Here is a 22,986-nt window from a genome sequence, read left to right as displayed (position 1 = left end):
TGGACTTCCTGTCAAAATGGCGCACTTCCGGTTTGTCAGGGGGCGTGGCCACAATAATATTTTTTTTTTGTCGTCACATGACGAATATCTGTACCGAATCTCGTCGCTCTACGACAAAGTTTACTTCGGCCCCTCCCCCATTGGCGTAATGTATTTCGATTTTTGTAGGTGGCGCTGTCGCGCCATTTTTTTTTTCCCCAATATGAAACACACATTTTAATTAATTTTTCGCCGGACCTGAATTTTGGGCAAAGTTTGGTGAGTTTTCGACAATGTTCAGGGGGTCAAATTCCTGCTCAAAGAGCAGAAGAAGAAGAAAGAAAGAAAGAAAGAAAGAAAGAAAGAATAATTAAAGCCGCAAGCGGCATCGAACGGCCCTCGCGGGCCGTGCCTCCTTTAGCGCCTCTATTGCCGCGTCTATGTAACCGTACCAAGGGCGCCACACTGCATTTTATTGCCCTGATGTGCCATTAATCTTTGTCAGTAAACATCAGAGCTACATTTTTAGCCTCTCCATGTAAGCAATGGCTCAAGCCTGCAGAGGGCGCTAGCGCGCCCGTAATCTTTTTAATTTCACAACTGGCATCAGATGACCCTAACGGGCCGTATTTCCATGACCACTGTCCACAAGCTCCTGACAGGGGGCGCTAACGCGCTGTAATGTTGTATAATGTGAGATGTATGTGTCAGCCCCATTGGATAACATGGGGGGCCCCGGGGGTCACCATGGCAACACCGTACAAAATACGATATGGGTGTCATTGGCTTTTTGGATCGGGACGCCATCAACTATTTTTGTACCGAATGTCATCCATTTCCGACAAACTAATTTTTTTCCCATAATGCATTTTTTCTTCTGCACCTGGAGGGGGCGCTATCGCGCCCAATGGCACTTTTTCCACATTTGTTGCGTCCAGGGGTGAAAGGTCAACAAAATGTATATTTCCGATTTTTAATCGGAGTTTGTTTGTGCGAATGGGAGCGATTTTTAGTTTTTGATGAATCGCAAAATACTTCGGAAAGATTGCGGCTTCGCCGCAAACGAACCATAAAACTTAGCCAAAAAATTTGGATAACTTTTGATGCCCCACATCTGGAGATGAGCTGGAGCGATTTTGAGCTCATTTGGTGAAACGCCCTAGGAGGAGTTCGTTAAAATGCGACGTCAGCGAAAACGCTGACTCAGCATTCTCAGGACTTCCTGTCAAAATGGCGGACTTCCGGTTTGTCAGGGGGCGTGGCCACAATAATATTTTTTTTTTGTCGTCACATGACGAATGTCTGGACCGAATCTCGTCGCTCTACGACAAAGTTTACTTCGGCCCCTCCCCCATTGGCGCAATGTATTTTGATTTTTGTAGGTGGCGCTGTCGCGCCATTTTTTTTCCCCCCAATATGAAACACACATTTAAATTAATTTTTCACCGGACCTGAATTTTGGGCAAAGTTTGGTGAGTTTTCGACAATGTTCAGGGGGTCAAATTCCTGCTCAAAGAGCAGAAGAAGAAGAAAGAAAGAATTAAAGCCGCAAGCGGCATCGAAAGGCCCTCGCGGGCCGTGCCTCCTTTAGCGCCTCTATTGCCGCGCCATAACCCACTCAAGGGCGCCAGACTGCATTTTATTGCCCCGATGAGCCATTAATCTTTGTCAGTAAACATCAAAAATACATTTTTAGCCTCTCCATGTGAATAATGGCTCCAGTCTGCAGAGGGCGCTAGCGCGCCCGTAATCTTTTTAATTTCACAATTAGCATCAGACGGCCCTAACGGGCCGTACTTCCATGACCACTGTCCACAAGCTCCTGACAGGGGGCGCTAACGCGCTGTAATTTTGTATAATGTGAGATTTATGTGTCAGTCCCATTAGAATTACATGGGAGGCCCTGGGCGTCACCATGGCAACACCGTACAAAATACGATATGGGTCTCATTGGCTTTTTGGATCGGGACGCCATCAACTATTTTTGTGCCGAATTTTGTCCATTTCCGAGAAACTAATTTTTTTCCCATAATGCAATTTTTATTTTGCACCTGGAGGGGGCGCTATCGCGCCCAATGGCATATTTTCACATTTGTTGCGTCCAGGGGTGACAGGTCAACAAAATGTATATGTCCGATTTTAAATCGGAGTTTGTTTGTGCGAATGGGAGCGATTTTTAGTTTTTGATGAATCGCAAAATACTTCGGAAAGATTGCGGCTTCGCCGCAAACAAACCGTAAAACATAGCCAAAAAATTTTGATAACATTTGATGCCCCACATCTCGAGATGAGCTGGAGCGATTTTGAGCTCATTCGGTGAAACGCCCTAGGAGGAGTTTGTTAAAATGCGATGGCACCGAAAACGCTGACTCAGCATTCTCCAGGCTTCCAGTCAAAATGGCGGACTTCCGGTTTGTCAGGGGTCGTGGCCACAATAATAATTTTTGTTTGTCGTCACATGACGAATATATGTACCGAATCTCGTCGCTCTACGACAAAGTTGACGTTGGCCCAGATTGGTCCCGCCTCCATCGACGCAATGTATTTTGATTCACCATGGCAACACCGTACAAAATACGATATGGGTCTCATTGGCTTTTTGGATCGGGACGCCATCAACTATTTTCGTACCGAATTTCATCCATTTCCGACAAACTAATTTTTTTCCCATAATGCATTTTTTCTTCTGCACCTGGAGGGGGCGCTATCGCGCCCAATGTCACTTTTTCACATTTGCTGTGTCCAGGGGTGAAAGGTCAATAAAATGTATATTTCCGATTTTTAATCGGAGTTTGTTTGTGCGAATGGGAGCGATTTTTAGTTTTTGATGAATCGCAAAATACTTCGGAAAGATTGCGGCTTCGCCGCAAACAAACCGTAAAACTTAGCCAAAAAATTTGGATAACTTTTGATGCCCCACATCTCGAGATGAGCTGGAGCGATTTTGAGCTCATTTGGTGAAACACCCTAGGAGGAGTTCGTGAAAATGCGATGTCAGCGAAAACGCTGACTCAGCATTCTCCGGTCTTCCTTTCAAAATGGCGGACTTCCGGTTTGTCAGGGGGCGTGGCCACAATAATATTTTTTTTTTGTCGTCACATGACGAATGTCTGTACCGAATCTCGTCGCTCTACGACAAAGTTTACTTCGGCCCCTCCCCCATTGGCGTAATGTATTTTGACTTTTGTAGGTGGCGCTGTCGCGCCATTTTTTTTTTCCCCAATATGAAACACACATTTTAATTAATTTTTCACCAAAACTGAATTTTGGGCAAAGTTTGGTGAGTTTTCGACTATGTTCAGGGGGTCAAATTCCTGCTCAAAGAGCAGAAGAAAGAAGAAAGAAGAAAGAAGAAAGAATTAAAGCCGCAAGCGGCATCGAACGGCCCTCGCGGGCCGTGCCTCCTTTAGCGCCTCTATTGCCGTGCCATAACCGTACCAAGGGCGCCACACTGCATTTTTTTGCCCTGATGTGCCATTAATATTTGTCAGTAAACGTCAAAACTACATTTTTAGCCTCTCCATGTGAATAATGGCTCCAGCCTGCAGAGGGCGCTAGCGCGCCCATAAACTTTTTAATTTAACAAGTAGCATCAGACAGCCCTAACGGGCCGTACTTCCATGTCCACTGTCCACAAGCTCCTGACAGGGGGCGCTAACGCGCTGTAATGTTGCATAATGTGAGATTCATGTGTCAGCCCCATTAGAATTACATGGGGGGCCCCGGGCGTCACCATGGCAATACCGTACAAAGTGCGATATGGGTCTCATTGGCTTTTTGGATCGGGACGCCATCAACTATTTTTGTACCAAATTTCATTAATTTCCGACAAACTAATTTTTTTCCCATAATGCAATTTTTCTTCTGCACCTGGAGGGGGCGCTATCGCGCCCAGTGTCACTTTTTCACATTTGTTGTGTCCAGTGGTGAAAGGTCAATAAAATGTATATTTCCGATTTTTAATCGGAGTTTGTTTGTGCGAATGGGAGCGATTTTTAGTTTTTGATGAATCGCAAAATACTTCGGAAAGATTGCGGCTTCGCCGCAAACAAACTGTAAAACTTAGCCAAAAAATTTGGATAACTTTTGATGCCCCACATCTCGAGATGAGCTGGAGCGATTTTGAGCTCATTTGGTCAAACGCCCTAGGAGGAGTTCGTTAAAATGCGACGTCAGCGAAAACGCTGACTCAGCATTCTCCGGGCTTCCTGTCAAAATGGCGGACTTCCGGTTTGTCAGGGGGCGTGGCCACAATAAAAAAAAAAATTTGTCGTCACATGACGAATATCTGTACCGAATCTCGTCGCTCTACGACAAAGTTTACGTCGGCCCCTCCCCCATTGGCGTAATGTATTTTCACTTTTGTAGGTGGCGCTATCGCGCCATTTTTTTTTTCCCCAACATGAAACACACATTTTAATTAATTTTTCGCCGGACCTGAATTTTGGGCAAAGTTTGGTGAGTTTTCGACTATGTTCAGGGGGTCAAATTCCTGCTCAAAGAGCAGAAGAAAGAAGAAAGAAGAAGAAAGAAAGAAAGAATAATAATATTTTTTACAAAAACAATATCGTCGCTTTCGCGACGATGTCATATTATACATTTTTGGAAAGCTTTCAACGATCCGCACGCACCCGTGGGGTTCCTGGGTGGATGACGAGCGCTTCGCGCTCGTCATCCACTATATACCCCCAGTCACACTATATACCCCCATTCATTTTAATGCAATAATAAGTATAAAGGCCCCACACCTTTGGTGTGGGCTGTCACTGTTTTACATGGTGAGTTTACGGTTGACATGGGGACAGCGCTTCGCGCTGTTTTTGTGCGCTCCGCGCACTTAGGTTCAGTGCGCTGCGCGCACTGCGCTGTGATTGCGATTACAATAGGCCCTTGCGACGGCAGGCCGCTCGGGCCTAATAATAATATTTCCGAGAAAAACAATATCGTCGCTTTCGCGACGATATCATATTATACATTTTTGGAAAGCTCTAAGCGATCCGCACGCATCCGTGGGGTTCCTGGGTGGATGACGAGCGCTTCGCGCTCGTCATCCACTATATACCCCCATTCACACTATATACCCCCATTCATTTTAATGCAATAATAAGTATAAAGGGCCCACACCTCCGGTGTGGGCTGTCACTGTTTTACACGGTGAGTTTACGGTTGACATGGGGACAGCGCTTCGCGCTGTTTTTGTGCGCTCCGCGCACTTAGGGTCAGTGCGCTGCGCGCACTGCGCTGTGATTGCGATTACAATAGGCCCTTGCGACGGCAGGCCGCTCGGGCCTAATAATAATAATATTTTTTACAAAAACAATATCGTCGCTTTCGCGACGATATCATAATATACATTTTTGGAAAGCTTTCAACGAACCGCACGCACCCGTGGGGGTCCTGGGTGGATGACGAGCGCTTCGCGCTCGTCATCCACTATATACCCCCATTCACACTATATACCCCCATTCATTTTAATGCAATAATAAGTATAAAGGGCCCACACCTCCGGTGTGGGCTGTCACTGTTTTACACGGTGAGTTTACGGTTGACATGGGGACAGCGCTTCGCGCTGTTTTTGTGCGCTCCGCGCACTTAGGTTCAGTGCGCTGCGCGCACTGCGCTGTGATTACGATTACAATAGGCCCTTGCGACGGCAGGCCGCTCGGGCCTAATAATATTTCCGAGAAAAACAATATAGTCGCTTTCGCGACAATGTTATATTATACATTTTTGGAAAGCTTTCAACGATCCGCACGCACCCGTGGGGTTCCTGGGTGGATGACGAGCGCTTCGCGCTCGTCATCCACTATATACCCCCATTCACACTATATACCCCCATTCATTTTAATGCAATAATAAGTATAAAGGGCCCACACCTCCGGTGTGGGCTTCACTGTTTTACATGGTGAGTTTACGGTTGACATGGGGACAGCGCTTCGCGCTGTTTTTGTGCGCTCCGCGCACTTAGGTTCAGTGCGCTGCGCGCACTGCGCTGTGATTGCGATTACAATAGGCCCTTGCGACGGCAGGCCGCTCGGGCCTAATAATGCCGTCGTGGATCCGCTCCTACCAGCAGAGGGCGCACTGTAACTGTGAATCCGTCTCGGCTCCGGGCCTGAGCCATTACCAAAGACAATACGGCAATAACAAAGACCTAAATTATGATTATGAATTATGATTAGCCAACTTAACCAAATCATTTGAAGAAAAGTAGGCCTACATTTGGTCAAAATAAGAATTTACCAAAACCATAACGAAATTACCAAACATAATTTGTGGCATAAACCAATCAGAACCGAACAAAAAATACATATAAGGCTCCTAAAATAGCATAAATAAGCCTAGGGGGAGGGGCGGACAGTGAGGTTCGCGTGGGATCTACAAAAAACGACCCTATAAATTTATTCAGCCCACACAATATGTTGGGCATTTTCGTTTTATTGCTTCAAATGTAGGCCTATTGAATACATGAATGAATGAATGAATGAATGAATGAATGAATGAATGAATGAATGAATGAGTGGAATAATTGTATGACTTATGTACTAGGCCTAATTTACTTGCCGCATACTTCGGCCTATGCAGCTGAGTGTTAGGCTATTCGCACTCTGTCGGATCATCAGGAAGAAGTGGTGAACTGAGAGCTGCATTCAGCTCATGAGAGGTTCTTTATTCTTTACTGACAGGCAGCGAAAATACTATATCCCTAAAATTGGCATAGTTAAAGTTCACCGCAAGATGGCGCAAGAACATTAAACAAAGAAACTATAGACCACTGTGAGTATTGTGAGTTGGACAAACACCATGGAAAATGTTCTTGTTTTTTTAAAGACAAAATAACAGAACTGATGTAAAGTGATTGTAAAGTAACAAAGGGGCAGATATTGTGGTTCTTTGTTTGTTTGTTTGTTTAAATAAAAAATTAAAAAAAATATAGAATTATGAATCCTATAAAATAGAAGTTCATTGCAATGTGACCACAGCATATTCAGCCTATGAGGGACAGTGGATGTGTTTCTCAAACTGTGGTGAACCATTGGTGGCACTTAGGCTCCTTCAGGGTAATCTGTAATTCTAGATGCTGTGATTTAAATTGTATTTGTGTTTCAGTAATCTGTGTAAGTTAGAGGCTTTTCCTGGTCTTATTATGCTCTTAAGATAATAATAAAGTCTCAACAATTGCTTGTATTTTTTCACATGTATGAGGTAATGTATATGATAATGTATACAACACATGTGTAATGATAATGCATGAGTTAAAAAACAAATAAGTCAAATTAGTTTCAACATTACTTTTATATAAACATGAACAGTACAATCCTTTAACAGATTACTCTCTGATTTTCACAAGAGCATCACTGCACATGAAAGTGGTTAGACTAATCAAAGTTATACATCTAATGCATCTACACACATTTACTTTACAATGCAGCTGTTTAAAGACCGAGTTGAGTTGTATTTGGTATCGTTATCTTTCAATCAACAAAAATCAACCATAGTAAACATTAGATAAACAGAGTAAACAAGAGCATTAACCATTTATTTGAAAACTGTTTTGCAGAAGAAAACAAAATGTCCAGGTCAGGGTGAGCATGAGCTTCTCATCCCAACAGGCATTAGTTGTGAAGAAAATTATTCAACAGTATATTTTGTGTACTATCTAAACTGTTCAATAATCCCAGTTTTAGCGTGAATGCCTAGAAAAAGCTTGCTCTCAGTCATTGCGTATGTTTTTATTAGCAATCTGACTTGAATTTAGTGTTATTACACAAGTGTCGTGTGTTCTGTGGTATCCACAAAGACAACCACTACACCTGCAGACACCCACAGTAACACTAATGTTGTTTAACCGTTTCTACATCAACAGTGCAGCTCAGCACATGCTCAACAGTTCACTTCCTGTTGATTTTAGCAAAAGTAAAAAAAAAAAAAGCCACAACTACTTTGTTTGCATTGGGCGCCAGTGTTGATCTTTAGCATTCGCAAGCACGACCTGGAAACACAAACGCACAAAGTTAGTAAAGAATAGATTAGACTTTTATTTTTTACAGTTTTGTTTTGTTTTTTAGATTAGTTATACAATTTTCTTTAAAATAATGTCCAAATGTGGATGTTTGTTTGTGCAATTAGAGAGAGAATAGAGACAGGAGCCTGTACACTCCTGCTGCTCTGTTTGCATGGCACCCTGAGACCAAGCACCTGTTGTTCAGCAAGATGCATTTAGCAAAGCATTATGGGTTGTTTCCATAATGCGCCTGTATGTGACATCAGTGTGTTGCACTCAACATATGGACAAGGCAAATAGGACTTCAGACTTTAGGGTCATAAATGTACTAAACAAATAATAATAGCAATTGGTGCGTGTAAGGCAGCATCAGCAAGAAAGTAATGACAATAACAGTTCGATTGAACACAGTGTAACTCTTTAGTTGTTTAAACTCTTAATCCCCGCCTGAACCGAGCACATTTTCTCCAATTCGGCTTTGCACAAAACCAAAAAAGGTTCTTGAAAAGAGCATCAAAATAGCAACAAAAAACGAGACGTAAATGAGGATGAAAACGCATCAAAAAAAGCATCAAAAGAGCAACAAAAACACAACAAAAATGTGACAAAAAACGTGATGAAAAAGCAACAAAAAATCAACAGAAATGCAATAAAAGCGAAACAAAAAAAGCCACAAACACATGACCAAAAAAATTCCAAAAATACTATAAAAAAGTGACGACAATGCAAGGAAAAATCTTAGATGAGTTTTGTAGATCAAATGAGATGTTGACTATAGGCTGTGAGCTCCAGTCGGGAAGCTTTGACATTTGGGTAAAGCTGAACTGGAGAAAATGTGTTAAGTCGGGGGTTAAGAGGTTAAAACAATCTGGTAAGCCTAAAATGTCTCATTATCTTTACACTATCCAGTCAATGAAGTCTACTATGGCCAATTTGTTTTGTTGTGTGTATCATATAATACAACGGAGAGCAGTGGGATATCGGGGCCCCGAGGTAGGCGAGCACATTGTCATATGATAAAAAGAATGTATGTGTTTTTGCAGTAGAAACACTGAACATTAGAAGCAGAAAGTGAACATGGTGTTATACTGAATGAAAATAATAAACCATAAGAGTCACTCGCCTTGGTCGTTGAGCATCTGCTGCGCATTACTGCCAGTCCTCCTCCTAAAGATGAAGAACAAGATATTATTTAGAAATATAATACATTCTCTATTTGATGTTTACACATTTCCTTTTGAAATATCACCTCATAAATATTGAAGTGCTCACCTCTTATTTTGATTGAACTTGCACCTGCAGTGGCCACCTGTAAAAAGGAGAACATGCAGTCAATATCTGTCTAATACCTGAAGATGAAATAAGTTCAGCACTAATCCATGTTTCATCATGTACTGTATCGTTATAGTTATTTTCTTACTGAACAGGATTGTGATGCCGATGAGACATAGTACAGCAGCAAGAATCAGACCTCCGACGCGCAGCTGGTGATAGTCTATACAAGAAGACACCACATTAATAAACTTACTGTGTGTGTTCAGGTTATTGTAACAAAATAATAAAATGTGTATTACCGAACGTGAATGGGTCATCCTCAGGGTGTGAGTTGGCTGCAGGAGCGATATTGGATAAAGTAAGTTTTTTCATGTCTCAGTGGTGCAAAATGAAACCATAACTTTATCATCATCAATGGCCTGGTTCACCTCTTAATCATTTACATCAACCATCAATATGTCCATGTAAAATAAACCCCAAGTACTCTTTGATCCTCCAGATTATTCATCCCAAGAATTAGTAAAACTCTTACCCTTTTCTTCATCTGCAAACACCAGCGACACAACTGCAAATGGTTGGACAAAGATTAGGTACGTTTTATATATATGAATTCTCCTTTATTTTTGTTGGAGGTTGTGATGTCTCAACGTCAGAAACTGTGGGCCTTTGGTGGGACACACTCTGACTCTGGATACTCAACATGACATGAGAAGGCTGTGTTTACTTACTGGTCATTAGCACTAAAGCGATGATCTTTGACATCTTCAGTCTTGAGGCTTGGAAACCTAGAAGACAGACAAAAACATCAATGAAAAATCTCTCTCATTTTGCGCAGACAATTCCCCCACATGCAAAGTCAGATACGCAAGAAAGTAAATATGTCAGTGATTGTTTCCTCACTGACTGATGCTTGCATGTAGTTTATGAATTTGTAAACAGTGTTACAGGTTGAGAGGCCATTTGCACATTGGCTTTGTGTCTAATACTGACTTAATAACATTAGCCCTATCCCCTATGGCACAAATAATCACATTTCAAATCGGTGGACGTTGGAAACAGGACTGGACTGGTACTAGCTGGCAGAGGCAACAAAGGCATGATTCAACAGAGTTTTCTGAAGCGCAATAAAAGACTAAAACACCCCGCGTCATGCTCACTCTCTTCCAGACTAAAGCCCACAAAAAGACATTATACTAAACTGGTTAAGCGGCTGTGGCATGTTTCTTCCGCATCGGCATCGGCAAAATGTAACCTGAACTGATGATGGCTGAAAAGTGCCTTTCGTTGACCTCTCAGGATACAACATGGGCCATTTGTCCCGCTATTTATATATGCAAAACAAATATACATCATAAAAGCTTGCTCACCCAATGCTACAAATATCCCAGTCACAAATGCGCATAGACCACACAACCTGTTAATAGATCATAGTTTTGTTCTACACACACATTTGTTTCTTTATCCTGCACCTTCCCATGTGAGTCCAGGCTTGATTTCCTGTAATTATGTAGCTGTGGTTCTGGCTCTACTCTATTTTTGTCTGAGTGTAATCCTTTGTGTCGTTGTGGTTAGATGAGGTCAATAACCATTGAATTTAAACAAAAAAATCCTTTGCAATGTGTTTTTTTTTTTTTTAATCAAATTGTGCCAAAACAAGGCTTGATAGAAAAATCATAACTGATTCAATCTGAGCTTTCTAATCCAAAAACATAAATGAAAGTGAGCGTTTGCACATTTTCATATTAGGCTGTGTTAGCAAAAATGTTAAAATCTCTGTCAGTGTAAGATCTTCTTAATCTTCTTGGACATGGATATTGCATCACCTATTATTGTGATAATAATACTATGGTGATACATTGCAACCCCACGCCTCATGATGTCCATACATAACCTCCTCCCCTGAGGTTTGCTGTGCACCAGTCATAAAGCTAAAGGCAGCAGAGGAGGGAGCATGTGCTCTGGGAAGAGCCGCACCTCATGGATCTACAGTGATTTTCCACCAACTGCACTTTCCGTTCAGCTCTCCACAGACATGAGCAAACATGCCCCATGCCCACTGCAGACTGGCCTGTGCACAGAAGAAGAGTTGAGCAACTCAACAAATACCAGCAAACAAAATCAATGGAGTCCCAAATAGTATGTGGCCATAAGTTATTTACGCTACAGTACGCTTGTTTAACCATTTACTACTAAACACAATGATTACAGAAGAAAGGTCATACCTTCAAAATACAACATGCTTTATTGATCTTATGTAAACCAATGCAAAACGTTTATTGGAATAGAATCAACATAATTGTCTCTTGAGGGAAATTTGTCTTGGCCACAGACCATTCAGACAACAGCTCAGAAGATAGTAGTATATACTAAGCAGAAAGTACAACGAGGAAGTTGGCCTAAAGCCTTAAGTGATTTAGAATTGATAAATGTAATGGATGTAGGAACAAAGGACTGTTTAAAGAGGTTGGTTTTTCAGTTTGGGATGCGGCGCCTTCTCCCTGAACATGTCGTACTCTGAGGACAGTGAAGGCTGAGAGTCGGCCATGATCGGGGGATCATTCTGCATCATGATTTAGGTTGATGGGGAAACCAGAGCACAAGAAGGACACCCACAAAGACACAAGAAAACGGAACAATACACGGGACATATCTGTTATTAATATAAAACTGAATTGCTAAATATTTAATTGCACATATAACAATACAAGAATAACAAGACCAATACAGTAAAAGTCTTCTGCAGAAAGATAAATACTATTAACCTTTAGCAATCAGCAAGGGTCTAGTATTCATCTTATTTGTTATTTAGGGCTTGGCAACTAACAAAAAGGACAACTTGGAAAAGGATGCTACTCTCTCTCACCCTCGCCACAGCAACCCACGGCAAGCCAGGGGGAATGTAGAGTAGAGGGTGGGAACTGGGCCAGAAACCACTACAGAAAGGTCTCACCTCAAAATAAAGACACCCAGCCGGAGCGACGGGCTATAGAGGACACAGGACAGAGGACAGAGACGAGAGAGATGGGAGCTTTAAGGTAGTGTGAGAGTAACAAATGATGCAACTGTGTCGTCGAGGCACTGGTCCATATCTCCAATTGACACAGAATAGATACTAATTATTGTGAAACAAATATCCACATATAGAGTCTGCTGAAGCTGCACATTGGTCAGTATTGTTGCCCTGTTTCTATCACACAGAATCTCAAATGACCTGATTTTTCTTTTTTCGTTAACAATGAAAGAGAGCACCCTTCACTTTCTAATGTCTCATTTCCTCATAGTCACAGTAACAGCTCGAATGAAGAAAAAAACGTATAGGTATAGGAAGCTTTTCTTGATGGAGTAAAATTAATATCTGTCACAGACAGATATCCATGAAATTTACCATGTACAAAACACGACAGACCCTAGCTTTAAAAGTGTTTTTTCAACAAAAATACAAAACGTCATATAATTTTTGCTTTTTTTTTAGTCTGTGTAGTCCCAAATGATCCTGGGGGCTCTGTTGTCGGGGGCTTAATGCCCCTGGTAGATCCTCCCAGGGCAAACAGGTCCTAGGTGACGGGTCAGACAAAGAGCGGTTCAGAAGCCCAACAGGCCATGCCAGAATCGTGAGGCCGTCCTCCCGTGGATCCTCCACCTGCAGGAGGAGCCATAAGGGGCTGGTGCAATGTGATTTGGGCAGCTCCAACGGCTGCCCCCACGACCCAGAAACGGAAAAGTGGAAAAAAAAGGATGGATGGATGGATGTTTAGCATAAAACGATTAGTTGTCAATTAATCGATTAGCTGTTTCAGTCCTAGGTAAAGGGCCTTATAGTTCTGAAACAAACTGTAGTAACTTCATCTTATCTTCAGAAGCTTGAATATTATTTGATTTACCAACAGTTTGACAGTATTACACTGCTCAGTAAATGTTTACTTAAGGTGCAGCTCACAGGCATGTGCTGCAGGTGTGTGACCAGCAGACACTGAGGTGAAATCTACAAGGCCAGTGGTTCTCACCTGGTGGTTCGGGACCCAAAAGTGGGTCGTGGAACCGTTTTCACCCGGTACCTGCACTCACAGCTCTCTCTCTGCTCCAGTCTACCTCAATGCAGCGCCTGAAGAATGTCTGTCTTGTTTAAAAAGTACGCTCCACGCCTCTTTTGTTTTAGTTGAACTTGTTCTGCCTCTCTAAACCTCTCCGTCGCTCCATCTCCCTTTTCAAGTCCATTTCCGCTCTTCATTGAGTCCTCACATCACCCCCCTCCTGATTGTTAGTTCTGTTTAGCTCATTCACATCAAGCATCCTCTTATACAAGCGTTCTTCCTGAAATGTGACTCCAGACTCTCCTTTATCCCCAAATTACTCAAATTAAGGGCTATAATTTTTTCAATGTCATGTGGAAACAAAAATATCAAGGGATTTGTGGCTGCTCGAAGTTATGTTATCTTTATCAATCAACAGCAGCATTTACTCCAAATTTGTTCATAAGATTTTTATTTTTTTTAATGAACATTTAAATAAATCTGACTCCTCACGTCCTTTGCCGGATCCTCCAAAATAATTCCCAGATCCTTTACCCGGAAAAACTGAAACGTGGGGGAATGTGTTCCCTCAAATGGGGGATGAAATGAAGCACTGGGCACTATCAAAGTGGATTCGCTTCACGGTGGATCTGCAGCTTTACTCATTGATTCTACTGGGTTGATTTAATGTTGAGGACATTTTGCCTCTCGTCTAAAAAAAAAAATACATCAGATATAGCAAATCAGAATAAAGCTGGTGTGGTACCAGTAACAAAGTAACCCCTCCCAGGTACAGCTGGCCAAGCAATGGTTAAGCAACACTCGAACAACTCAGATGGAGATGGAAAACTCCTACATGACTGAGAACTTACACAGACACATGCTACTTTCTTTTCCTTTTATGAGATTCCTTTGAGTTAACTTCTGAGGTCAGTTAAGTACCGTATGTTCCACGTTGCTGTCTGAACAGTGTAGTGCTCTCCGCCCACTCAAAACATAGGGCTGTGTTACTCTTACTACAAAGACAGCTGCCTATTCTCACAGGAATGCTTTATTCCTAAATTAGCTGAGCCATATTCCTCTGTTGGACTGCTCTGATATAATCGAAAGCACCAAAACATGGAAGGGCTTAAATCTGATTATGAACATGTGATGCTTGTTAGAATTTCAAGGTTCACAGCACTGTGTTGCTGGAGGCCTCCCTCGTTCTAGATTAATACAAATTTTAATAAAACAACGTGTTGCAAATCAAGCAATTTAGTATGTATAACAGTCCTGGCTGCAAGTTGGATACCTTAAATTACTGTATGTTTTCGCTGTTTTGTATGTATGTTTTTAAGTACAGTGTTGCACCAGGAAAAGTATTTGGCAAAAATACACATGAGAATCACTGCTTAAAGTGCTTTTCTGTTGAAACCACCTGTAGAAACGAACATGGTTTGTAATAAATTAATGAATGCAAACATGATATTAATGTGACTGCCCTTGCACATGACAGCTGTTGTGCATCCTAAGAGGCTCCAGGGGCATGTAGCACAGCAATAGCAGCCTAGCAACACTGCTTATTGCCTTTAGAGGTAAAGAAGAGCAGACAAATATGCAGACACAAGGAAATGGGAAGCGAATGATAAACTGTGTGGTTTGGAAAGCATCAAAAGAACTAGTACGTACAGTATGTGAGCATGAGAGGAAAGAATTAAGGTGTAAAGGGAGGGTGAGTTGAAACAGTGGGGCAGAGGAGGGTCCTTAAAAAAAGGCAGAGACAGACAGAGGAGTGGAGCATACTGGAGCTCTGAGTCACTTCTGCAATAGGCTAACATTGAGCAGCTAACACTGACTCTCACGTGGGCAAAAGTACAGGATTTGATTTACCTCCAAAAACAAACACATGTGTTTCCAAATGCCCAATGTTTAGGGTCGGACTCTTAAGTGAAAAACTGAGGTCACAGGCAATGAGTTGGATTTTCCTGTGACTTTTGCATGAATTTATGTTGTTTCTCAGTCGTTATATCACACTTTTAACACTTTGTAAATATTGAGTAAGCACAATTGGAAAACAGACTTAAATTAAAATATAATTATTGAGTGTATCATTATAAAATGCTTTTGTTTGGGTCAAGCTACATTAGGATTATGATACACATCCATTTTTTGTTGTATGTTGTGGCTGTGACTTGTTATTTCATTGTTTACAACCAGAGAGCAGCGAACTAAACTGCCCTGCGTCTCCTGCATGTGCCACTATCCATTTCTGGAAACAGCGCTACAATCAGCAGTGGAAATGTGAGGCCCACGTACACAAAAATCAATGTCTTGTTGTAGAAGTATCTAAATCTATTTGTGTGACGGTGGAAGTTGAGGAAAAGGTTCCCCTTAAAAGCTTTCTCTCCATTTGATTGTTGCCCTTGCTCAGAACTGCTTTTTTAAGTAATGTCACGTAAGGCAATGTGGGAAAGCTGAGTAGAGGAAACTCGTTTGACAAAGCAAAGTCACAGCGATCATTTGTCCAATCCTTTATGACCTGCAAACTCTATAATAACATTTCTATGGATCTATTTGGAAAAATTAAAAACAATCTTATCATGTTGATACTTAAAAAATTAGATAAAGAAAAAAAGTATATGATTAAATATTTGATTTAATCTGCAAGTTTAACACATAACACAAAAATGACTGGCTCATCTTCCCCAGAAGATTGGACTGTCTGCCCTCATGATTGTCCCTCTCGTCTTCTTCAACAACTATTTTGCTCTTGTAAAACTCTAAAAGTGTTCCCTCGATCAGCAACTACAGTTGTTTGCAGGATGATTTCCAGATTGTTGTCCTCGTACCATTTTAACCCATTGTGCATCACTGGATCCTTATCAAGGAAACGGCCAAGAAAATCTATAATGAGTTGTAGTAACTAAAAATTGACCAAAACCATGTATAGGTTTGTAATGTCTCTTTGATAGAAACATCATATTGCCACTATCGAACATAGCACCCATGTCCTGTCCTGTCCTTGTGCCATGAAGCAGGTCTGCGCTGCTGTTTATCAGCTGGGCATTTCAGAGGAGCTACATAAACATGTCATCAATGAGATGTGGCAATGATGAAAAACTTACTGTGATCATTGTTATAATAAGCAATTCTTATTACCATTAATTCATCCCCATCTACTGTATATAAAGTACACCTTCCACTTTTCTATGACATTGGTGCCCACAAAGTCACAATAAACTACTAAAACACTGAGCAATGTGAGTAATTGTCTGCCCAATTAATGTATGTTTAAATCTTTTTGAGTAGGTCTAAGCCATTGTGCCAATTCTGTGTAAAAGATGAAAGACTCATCTTTTCAAACTTGCCTTTAATACTTAGAGCACACTGAATTGTGTCTAGGTTGTAATTATTTGGTGTTTAAAATGTGTTTTATCTTTCTGTGAAGCACTTTGGTCTTCCTGGCGTTGTTGTAAAGTGCTATATAAATAAACTTTGATTGATTGATTGATTGATTGATTGATTGATTGAAATTGCCTTTCATTTAAAATATCTATGATCATTTATAGTTCTTTATTTGGCCTCCTTCTTCTTCTCATAAGAATAATTCTAATTCTAATATGTTGTATTATCATTGATTCATTTTTAGGCCTAATAATACAAGATGGTGGATAGGATGCTTCCCCAAAATGTTAGTAAAACACGCGTCACATCACCCAGACGCCATTGAAGAAAAAAAAAGAAAGAAAGAAAGAAAGAAAGAAAGAAAAAACTGTGTTGCCAACATCATAACTTAGTTCAACTTCATGAAGATCCTTACAGCGCCAAAACATCCCCGTGCAAGTTCCTAAACAGATAATGTCAGAATAACCAAGAGTTTGTGGACTTACCCCGTGCGTAAACTTCAGCTGCGTAAAAACCTAGCGTGTCTCTCCCTCACACAGGATGTAACAGGCTCGTGCACGGGCAACACCCTTCGCCACTGTCACACTCAACAGGTTGGCTCGGTTTTTTAGCTGAAGGGGCTGTGTTTTAGCGGTGGGAGTCGGACTACGGGGTCCTGATTTGGGGTCAGTGAAGTTCGCTGTATTCGGCGACGGGGAAAGTTAAGGCTGCGCGAGCGCAGTGCGAGGCTGATCCAGGGTCAGTGGTGCTGAGGCGGGGGAGGAGCTGCTGGTGGTTAATCTTTGTTTGTTGGGAACGATTGCTGGGAATTTTCCACTTGGGAGATTTGCATACAGTGTGGCGACAATCAGGAAACGAACAATAAAGATGAAGGATAAAAAAAGCATGGTTTGTTATGTAGACCGTTTTTATTTAGGTATAATCGAACGGCACGTGAGTCAAGTATCATTATAGTTTATGAAAAGTCGAGGTAAGCAAGAAGAAAGAAAGAAAAAGGGAACTGCAGCAGCCTATTGACAAAACAGTAGGCTGCAAGTTAGTGTAGGATACATACCACGTTCATGAGCTGTATGTACAATCATGATACTTTTGTACAATAGTAGCCTATTATAACTAAGTGTATAGGATACAACATAATAATTCAAAGGTGGATGGAGACTTTATTATGGCAGTATGTTATAACTAAATACAATACATTGTTGCATATCACTGAACTAATACACCTTTTACTCCAGCATGTTGAAAGGAAATGCCAACAATATTGGTTTGCTTGTAAAGGGTATCAATGCAGCGTATTGGAAGTCACAACTAGATGTGAATAAAGGCTAGAATTATTCGAAGATTATAGGCAACAACACATTGTTTTGAGTCAGATTTACAGCCACAAGTGAATACATATTACATTACATTAGCAAGAGTGATATTATAGATATTTACAATGATGGAGATACATTTTTTGTTTTAATCAAGTGTCTCTGTTTGCTCACATCTCTCTACAGGTGACATCACGTGGCTGCTCCTCTCGCGCCCATCACCCACCCAATCTGTTCGTCCCAGTGAGACTCCGCCTCGGCTCAAACCGGTCTGTCAGGTATGCTATCAAATATCACTGTCATCTTCTACTTTCCTATGGGAGAATGGGAGGAAAAGTACAAATGGGCAGGATGGCAGTTAGTACAATGATTTGTGAAGGCCAGACTCTGTGACCTCTACTATTACAACTATAAACGTGTAGCCTATACTTATAATTGTAGTATTGGTGTTGCAACACAATGACAGCTGCTGTTGCATCTAGTATTGTTGTACTTCTCTGTCCTAATACGCTGATATAACTGCTGCAAAACTTGATTATTACAAGGCTACTACAGTTTTTGGTGCTGTACCACTATTACAAATACAACTTTAAAGTGGTCCCATCATGCTTATGTGAGGTTTAAGATCTTTTGGGCACCTCAGCATTCATAATGTTTTATAGATTGAAACATTGAATTGTAATTAAGAAGTTTGAGACTATGATCTCGAGTTGATCTGGAGCATCCTCTGCATCATGGTGACTGAACAGATAACAAGTGGAAACAAGCTTTAACTTTCTGCTAACGGCATGCTACACAGATGGGACCATGAACATACATTGAGTTGAGAACTGTGTGGACTCATTCGGAGATGGATTAGGGGTTTTACAAATGCAGAGGACATTTATTTTTTATCCATGATGCAACAAAATACAAGAAATACGAGAAAATGCATGAATGAAGTGAAATACTACTCTAGGCTTGTTTTGGACGAGAGAACAACGCTGTGGATCAAAGCTGAAGAAAAAAAATGTGCATGAAATGTCTCCTATAACTGTTGATCCTCCTCTGACTTTACTAAACCAAATGCATTCTCTCCTCTTTGCCTATAGGCGAGTGCAATGCCTCATTTGAAAGCTAAGACCCACAAAACCTGTCTTTTTCCTTGCGTTGTTGATGTTTTGTTGTCACTTTTTATATGTTTTCATCTCATTTTTTCATTTTTTTGTCTTTTTTTGTCGGGTCTATACACTGTTTTTAATGTTTTTTATCCCCTAAGAAGCCTTTAGATTGGGGTAATGCCATACTGGAGAAAATGTGATCGGTCGAGGCAGGAGTTAAGAGGTTAATTTGGCTACTACTGTTACTACAATAGTAAATGCTACAATGTAAGACACTACTTACTTAACTTATTATTGCAATCATCACTAAATCAACCATCATCAGTGATCGCTATAGAATTTAAATGAAACTCTCTTTTAGACCGTCCTAGATACTTGAAAGTGTTAAATTCTTACTTCACGGTTTCTTTGTTGCACTTGTGATCTGCAAAAGAATGAAGAAAAACAAGCATTAGGAACCATGCTGCTGCATTGGGTTTCTGTCCAAATACAACTAATGTGTGTGGCTTTCTCACTCACAGATAATGATTCCAATTCCCCCAGCGATTAGCAAGCTGCAGAGGATCAGACCTCCGATTCGTAACCTGTCATAGTCTGTAAAACAAAAAGTGTATACGGGGAATGAGGCAATTGTGTGTTCACTATGCTTCCTAATCTACCACACGTTCAACCTTATGGCAAAAGGTGTACTCAACATTCAGTCCCAGTGTGTCAGTGTATTTCGACGATATGTAAAACTGCACTTACTGTAAACAAATGGATCTGCCAGATTCCCCGTCAGCAACAAACAAAAGAGAAAACAGGAGAAAGAAAATGATAAGAAAGCAATAATACACATACATGTAAAGATGAATGAATTGTCAAAGTTTTGAACGTACTTGCTTCAGTTTCCATAAAAAGGGAAAAAAGAGCTGCAGAAATATAGTATATATTAATATTCATTTAATCGAAGTGTATTGTTTTATATTGATGCAAAACACATCCTGGGTCTTGTTTCGTTCATTACCTGCCAGCAAGGTCACAAAACTGAGACGTCCCATGATTGATGAATACCTGAAATTGAAGTGGCATAAGTAAAAGATTAAAAATCTACACATTTTAAGGCTGATATCTGAGTTACAGTATCCCATCAGCAGGAGAGAATTCTGGGTGTTTGGAGAATAAACAGTGGATGAAATTTGGTCATGGGACAAAACGCAGCAGGTCAGGATTTCACTCTGCCTTTGGATCTACAGATCAGCATCTTTGCATCATGATTCATTATCAAGAGGAGGATGAACAAAATTAGCTTAATATATTTTTTTCAACGCCACTTAACGCACTGCAAGTAGTTAAATATTAATGAAATAATTAGGCAACAGATGAAATTAGGAGAGAAGGAGAGAGGTTTTTATAGTCGCCCACCATTGACCTCTTTGTCACCCTGACCTTGAGCACCCTTGAGCAGCGCCTCGCTCGTCTCGACCTGTTCTGTGCTGTCTTTAAAGGTCGAATGGTGGTTAAAGTAGTATTACATTAGCCACCAGAATTTTACAGCCAAATACTATTTACTTGAACCCTTTTCATCTATGCTTGTGTCAACACCAGCTCAGGTTGTGAAAAGGTCAAAGAAGGTTTTCATACTGACTGCAACAACACCAGCTTATGAATTTTCTTGCTCTTCATCCAGCCATGCAGGTTATTTCTGCAGTACATATTCAAAAGAGGTGCTGTTGGATAATTTAGGTTTGCACGCTGATCAAAAATACACTATGCAGACCATGTAATCCCAGTTTCCTTGTAATTTCAGGCGATATTTAGCAAATGCTTTGTCTTACCTGAGCTGCTGATGGAGCAGAGGACTGTGAGTAAATCTTCAGTGTGTCCAGACTAAAGTATGTCTCGATGGTTTTAGCTGATTCAGTACCCGCTGCTCCTCCTTTTTGTTTGAAACAAAAACATTAGTGTATTTGACGATGTATTCATGGTGGCTGTGCCCTGTTTACGTACATATAACAGACCACTGTCAGTGTTTTGGCATAAACACCAAAGTGCAGTCCAACCTGAAAGCACCATTTCACATCACTTAAATTAAAGTCAACCTATTCATTTATAAAGCTAAAGTGAGTACTTTTACCTCTGCCAGAATTATATTAACACATTTTGAAGTATCATTAATCTAGCACAGATTATCTGAACATTGTTCATCGTTTGTAAAGTATAACCAGTACAAAGATGGGCAGTGTTTGACCATTGTTTGACCGTACAATCAAAGAATTGTATCATATTTAGGACAAATAGATGTTGTTCTCAGTCATGTCTTGCTGAAATCCTTATTTGCCTTTCTCCTCCTCTCAGCCAGGTGTCCAGGTAATCCCATCTGGTATTAAAATGATGGGGTTGATTTCATGGTTCACAGACATTACTCGAATGAAGGCACACATCCTTTATCTTTGACGTAGACAAAGTCCTCCAGAAACATTTGGATGAGTTAACCGAATTTACATTACAGAATTGTTTGCAAGCCTAAAAATGACTTGGAGAAAGGAATGTTTAAAAACACGTGGTCTGAGCTACAGTCAAGGAAAATAAACTGATGATGAGCTGCTGTGTATTCTATTATTATTCTATTCTATTATCTATTATTTGGAGCACAGATGATTACAGATTACAAATCTAAGAGAAAAGTATTGGAAGTATTGGGGGATGACCAGGCTAGAGCTCGACATCAAGTCCACACAATTGCGAACAGCTATTTATATCTATTTCGTCACTCAAATGCCTCTCAACAAATGATAAAACTCTGGTGAACACATTAGGCAACTTCACAACAATGCAGAGATAATTGTGTCCGTTTTTAGTTGTTGCCTACTAAAGTACGTTCAGGAAGTCTGTGCATAGTACCTGTCAATGCCAGTGTTAGTCAATGTCTCACAAGAGGATTTACTTTTGTATCATGGGCACAGACTCAATTGATTAATGAGGTTCACTATCAAAAACAGTTTAACAGTAATTTTAGTAAAGGCCACTGAAATGGTCCTATTACCCACATTTAGTTTTGGAAACCAGGACCAACTGGTTGAGAAGGACTGATGGAGAGCCACAGAATGTGTTTGCAGTTGTTGTGTAGGATCTGAATACTTTCCTATGTCCCTTTAATATTGAAATAAATAGCAATGGACTGTTTTTAATGGTGATCAATTTGATCTCTTTAATGATCAATAGTTAAAGTGCGTGGGAAATGCCTTGGCGCTTAGGCTTGTAGGTGTCTCCATAAAGCCGGCTGTAGGTCACTTTGTTCCCTGTCAATGGCATGACACTGACAAAATTAGCCCAGCTCTGAGTGTGTGTGTGGCAGTGCACTCTGGGTATCATTTCAGCTGCAGGCATCATTAGTGAACCATTTAACCACTTTAAATATTTAATGTAATCAACATCATATAAGCCAAGTGGTTTGTTGTTAAAACACATGGCCTTTTTTTTAATATGTGTTGAATTCAGTATTGAGTGTCATTTCTCAGTCAACAGCAGGGGACGTACTGATTGTATTGAACTGTTACAGTCTGTAGTCCTTGAAGAATAAGTAAAAGCACCAAAGCTAGCATTAGTAGTGGGAGTGGTGACACATGTGTCACTGCTTATTTTAATTTTATTAATTAATTTCTTCACTGCTTTTCCTATGAGAGCATCACATTTCAGTGTCTCCTGACCTTGTCCATCAAATCAATGGCCTTTTCCACAGGAAGTCATAAAATGTCTCTTCTCTCATTTACTATGTCTCATACTACAGATGACTTGTTTAACTTTCTCCGATCAGTAACCTGTTGTTGAGTGAGTTAGCTCTATGCTGTAAGTTAGAGGTCATCTCAAACACACAGTGAACAATGTAGGTTATCATGTGTTATGTTATCTGGGTACGCACTCACACATAGTGCAAG

General features: G+C 40.7%; 1 protein-coding gene and 1 long non-coding RNA gene across 3 annotated transcripts; both read right to left on the bottom strand.

The window, feature by feature from the left end:
- Window positions 1–9,084: 9,084 nt before the first annotated feature.
- Window positions 9,085–17,382, bottom strand: fxyd3 (FXYD domain containing ion transport regulator 3). 2 transcript variants are annotated; one of them, XM_079561145.1, is made up of 8 exons: window positions 17,142–17,382; window positions 12,123–12,242; window positions 9,988–10,044; window positions 9,792–9,824; window positions 9,559–9,594; window positions 9,405–9,479; window positions 9,257–9,293; window positions 9,085–9,151 (listed from the first exon to the last, which is right to left on the bottom strand). In XM_079561145.1, the coding sequence occupies exons 3-8, from the start codon at window positions 10,019–10,021 to the stop codon at window positions 9,100–9,102; spliced, it is 267 nt and encodes an 88-aa protein (XP_079417271.1). In that variant the 5' UTR covers window positions 10,022–10,044; window positions 12,123–12,242; window positions 17,142–17,382; the 3' UTR covers window positions 9,085–9,099. The 2 variants fall into 2 exon arrangements, with proteins under 2 accessions (XP_079417271.1, XP_079417270.1); XM_079561144.1 differs by lacking the exon at window positions 12,123–12,242 and having other exon boundaries at window positions 17,142–17,379.
- A 551-nt stretch (window positions 17,383–17,933) lies between these two features.
- Window positions 17,934–21,019, bottom strand: LOC306966866. The gene is made up of 7 exons (XR_013793131.1): window positions 20,887–21,019; window positions 20,076–20,122; window positions 19,948–19,980; window positions 19,817–19,831; window positions 19,589–19,663; window positions 19,466–19,493; window positions 17,934–18,283 (listed from the first exon to the last, which is right to left on the bottom strand). It is a non-coding gene; the product is annotated as an uncharacterized lncRNA (long non-coding RNA).
- Between the last annotated feature and the right edge of the window lie 1,967 nt (window positions 21,020–22,986).

This window comes from Gobius niger, assembly GCF_951799975.1.
Source record: "Gobius niger genome assembly, chromosome: 8".
Taxonomy (NCBI): domain Eukaryota; kingdom Metazoa; phylum Chordata; class Actinopteri; order Gobiiformes; family Gobiidae; genus Gobius; species Gobius niger.
Note: the sequence above shows the minus strand (reverse complement) of the source record. Positions and strands in the feature narration are given on the sequence as shown.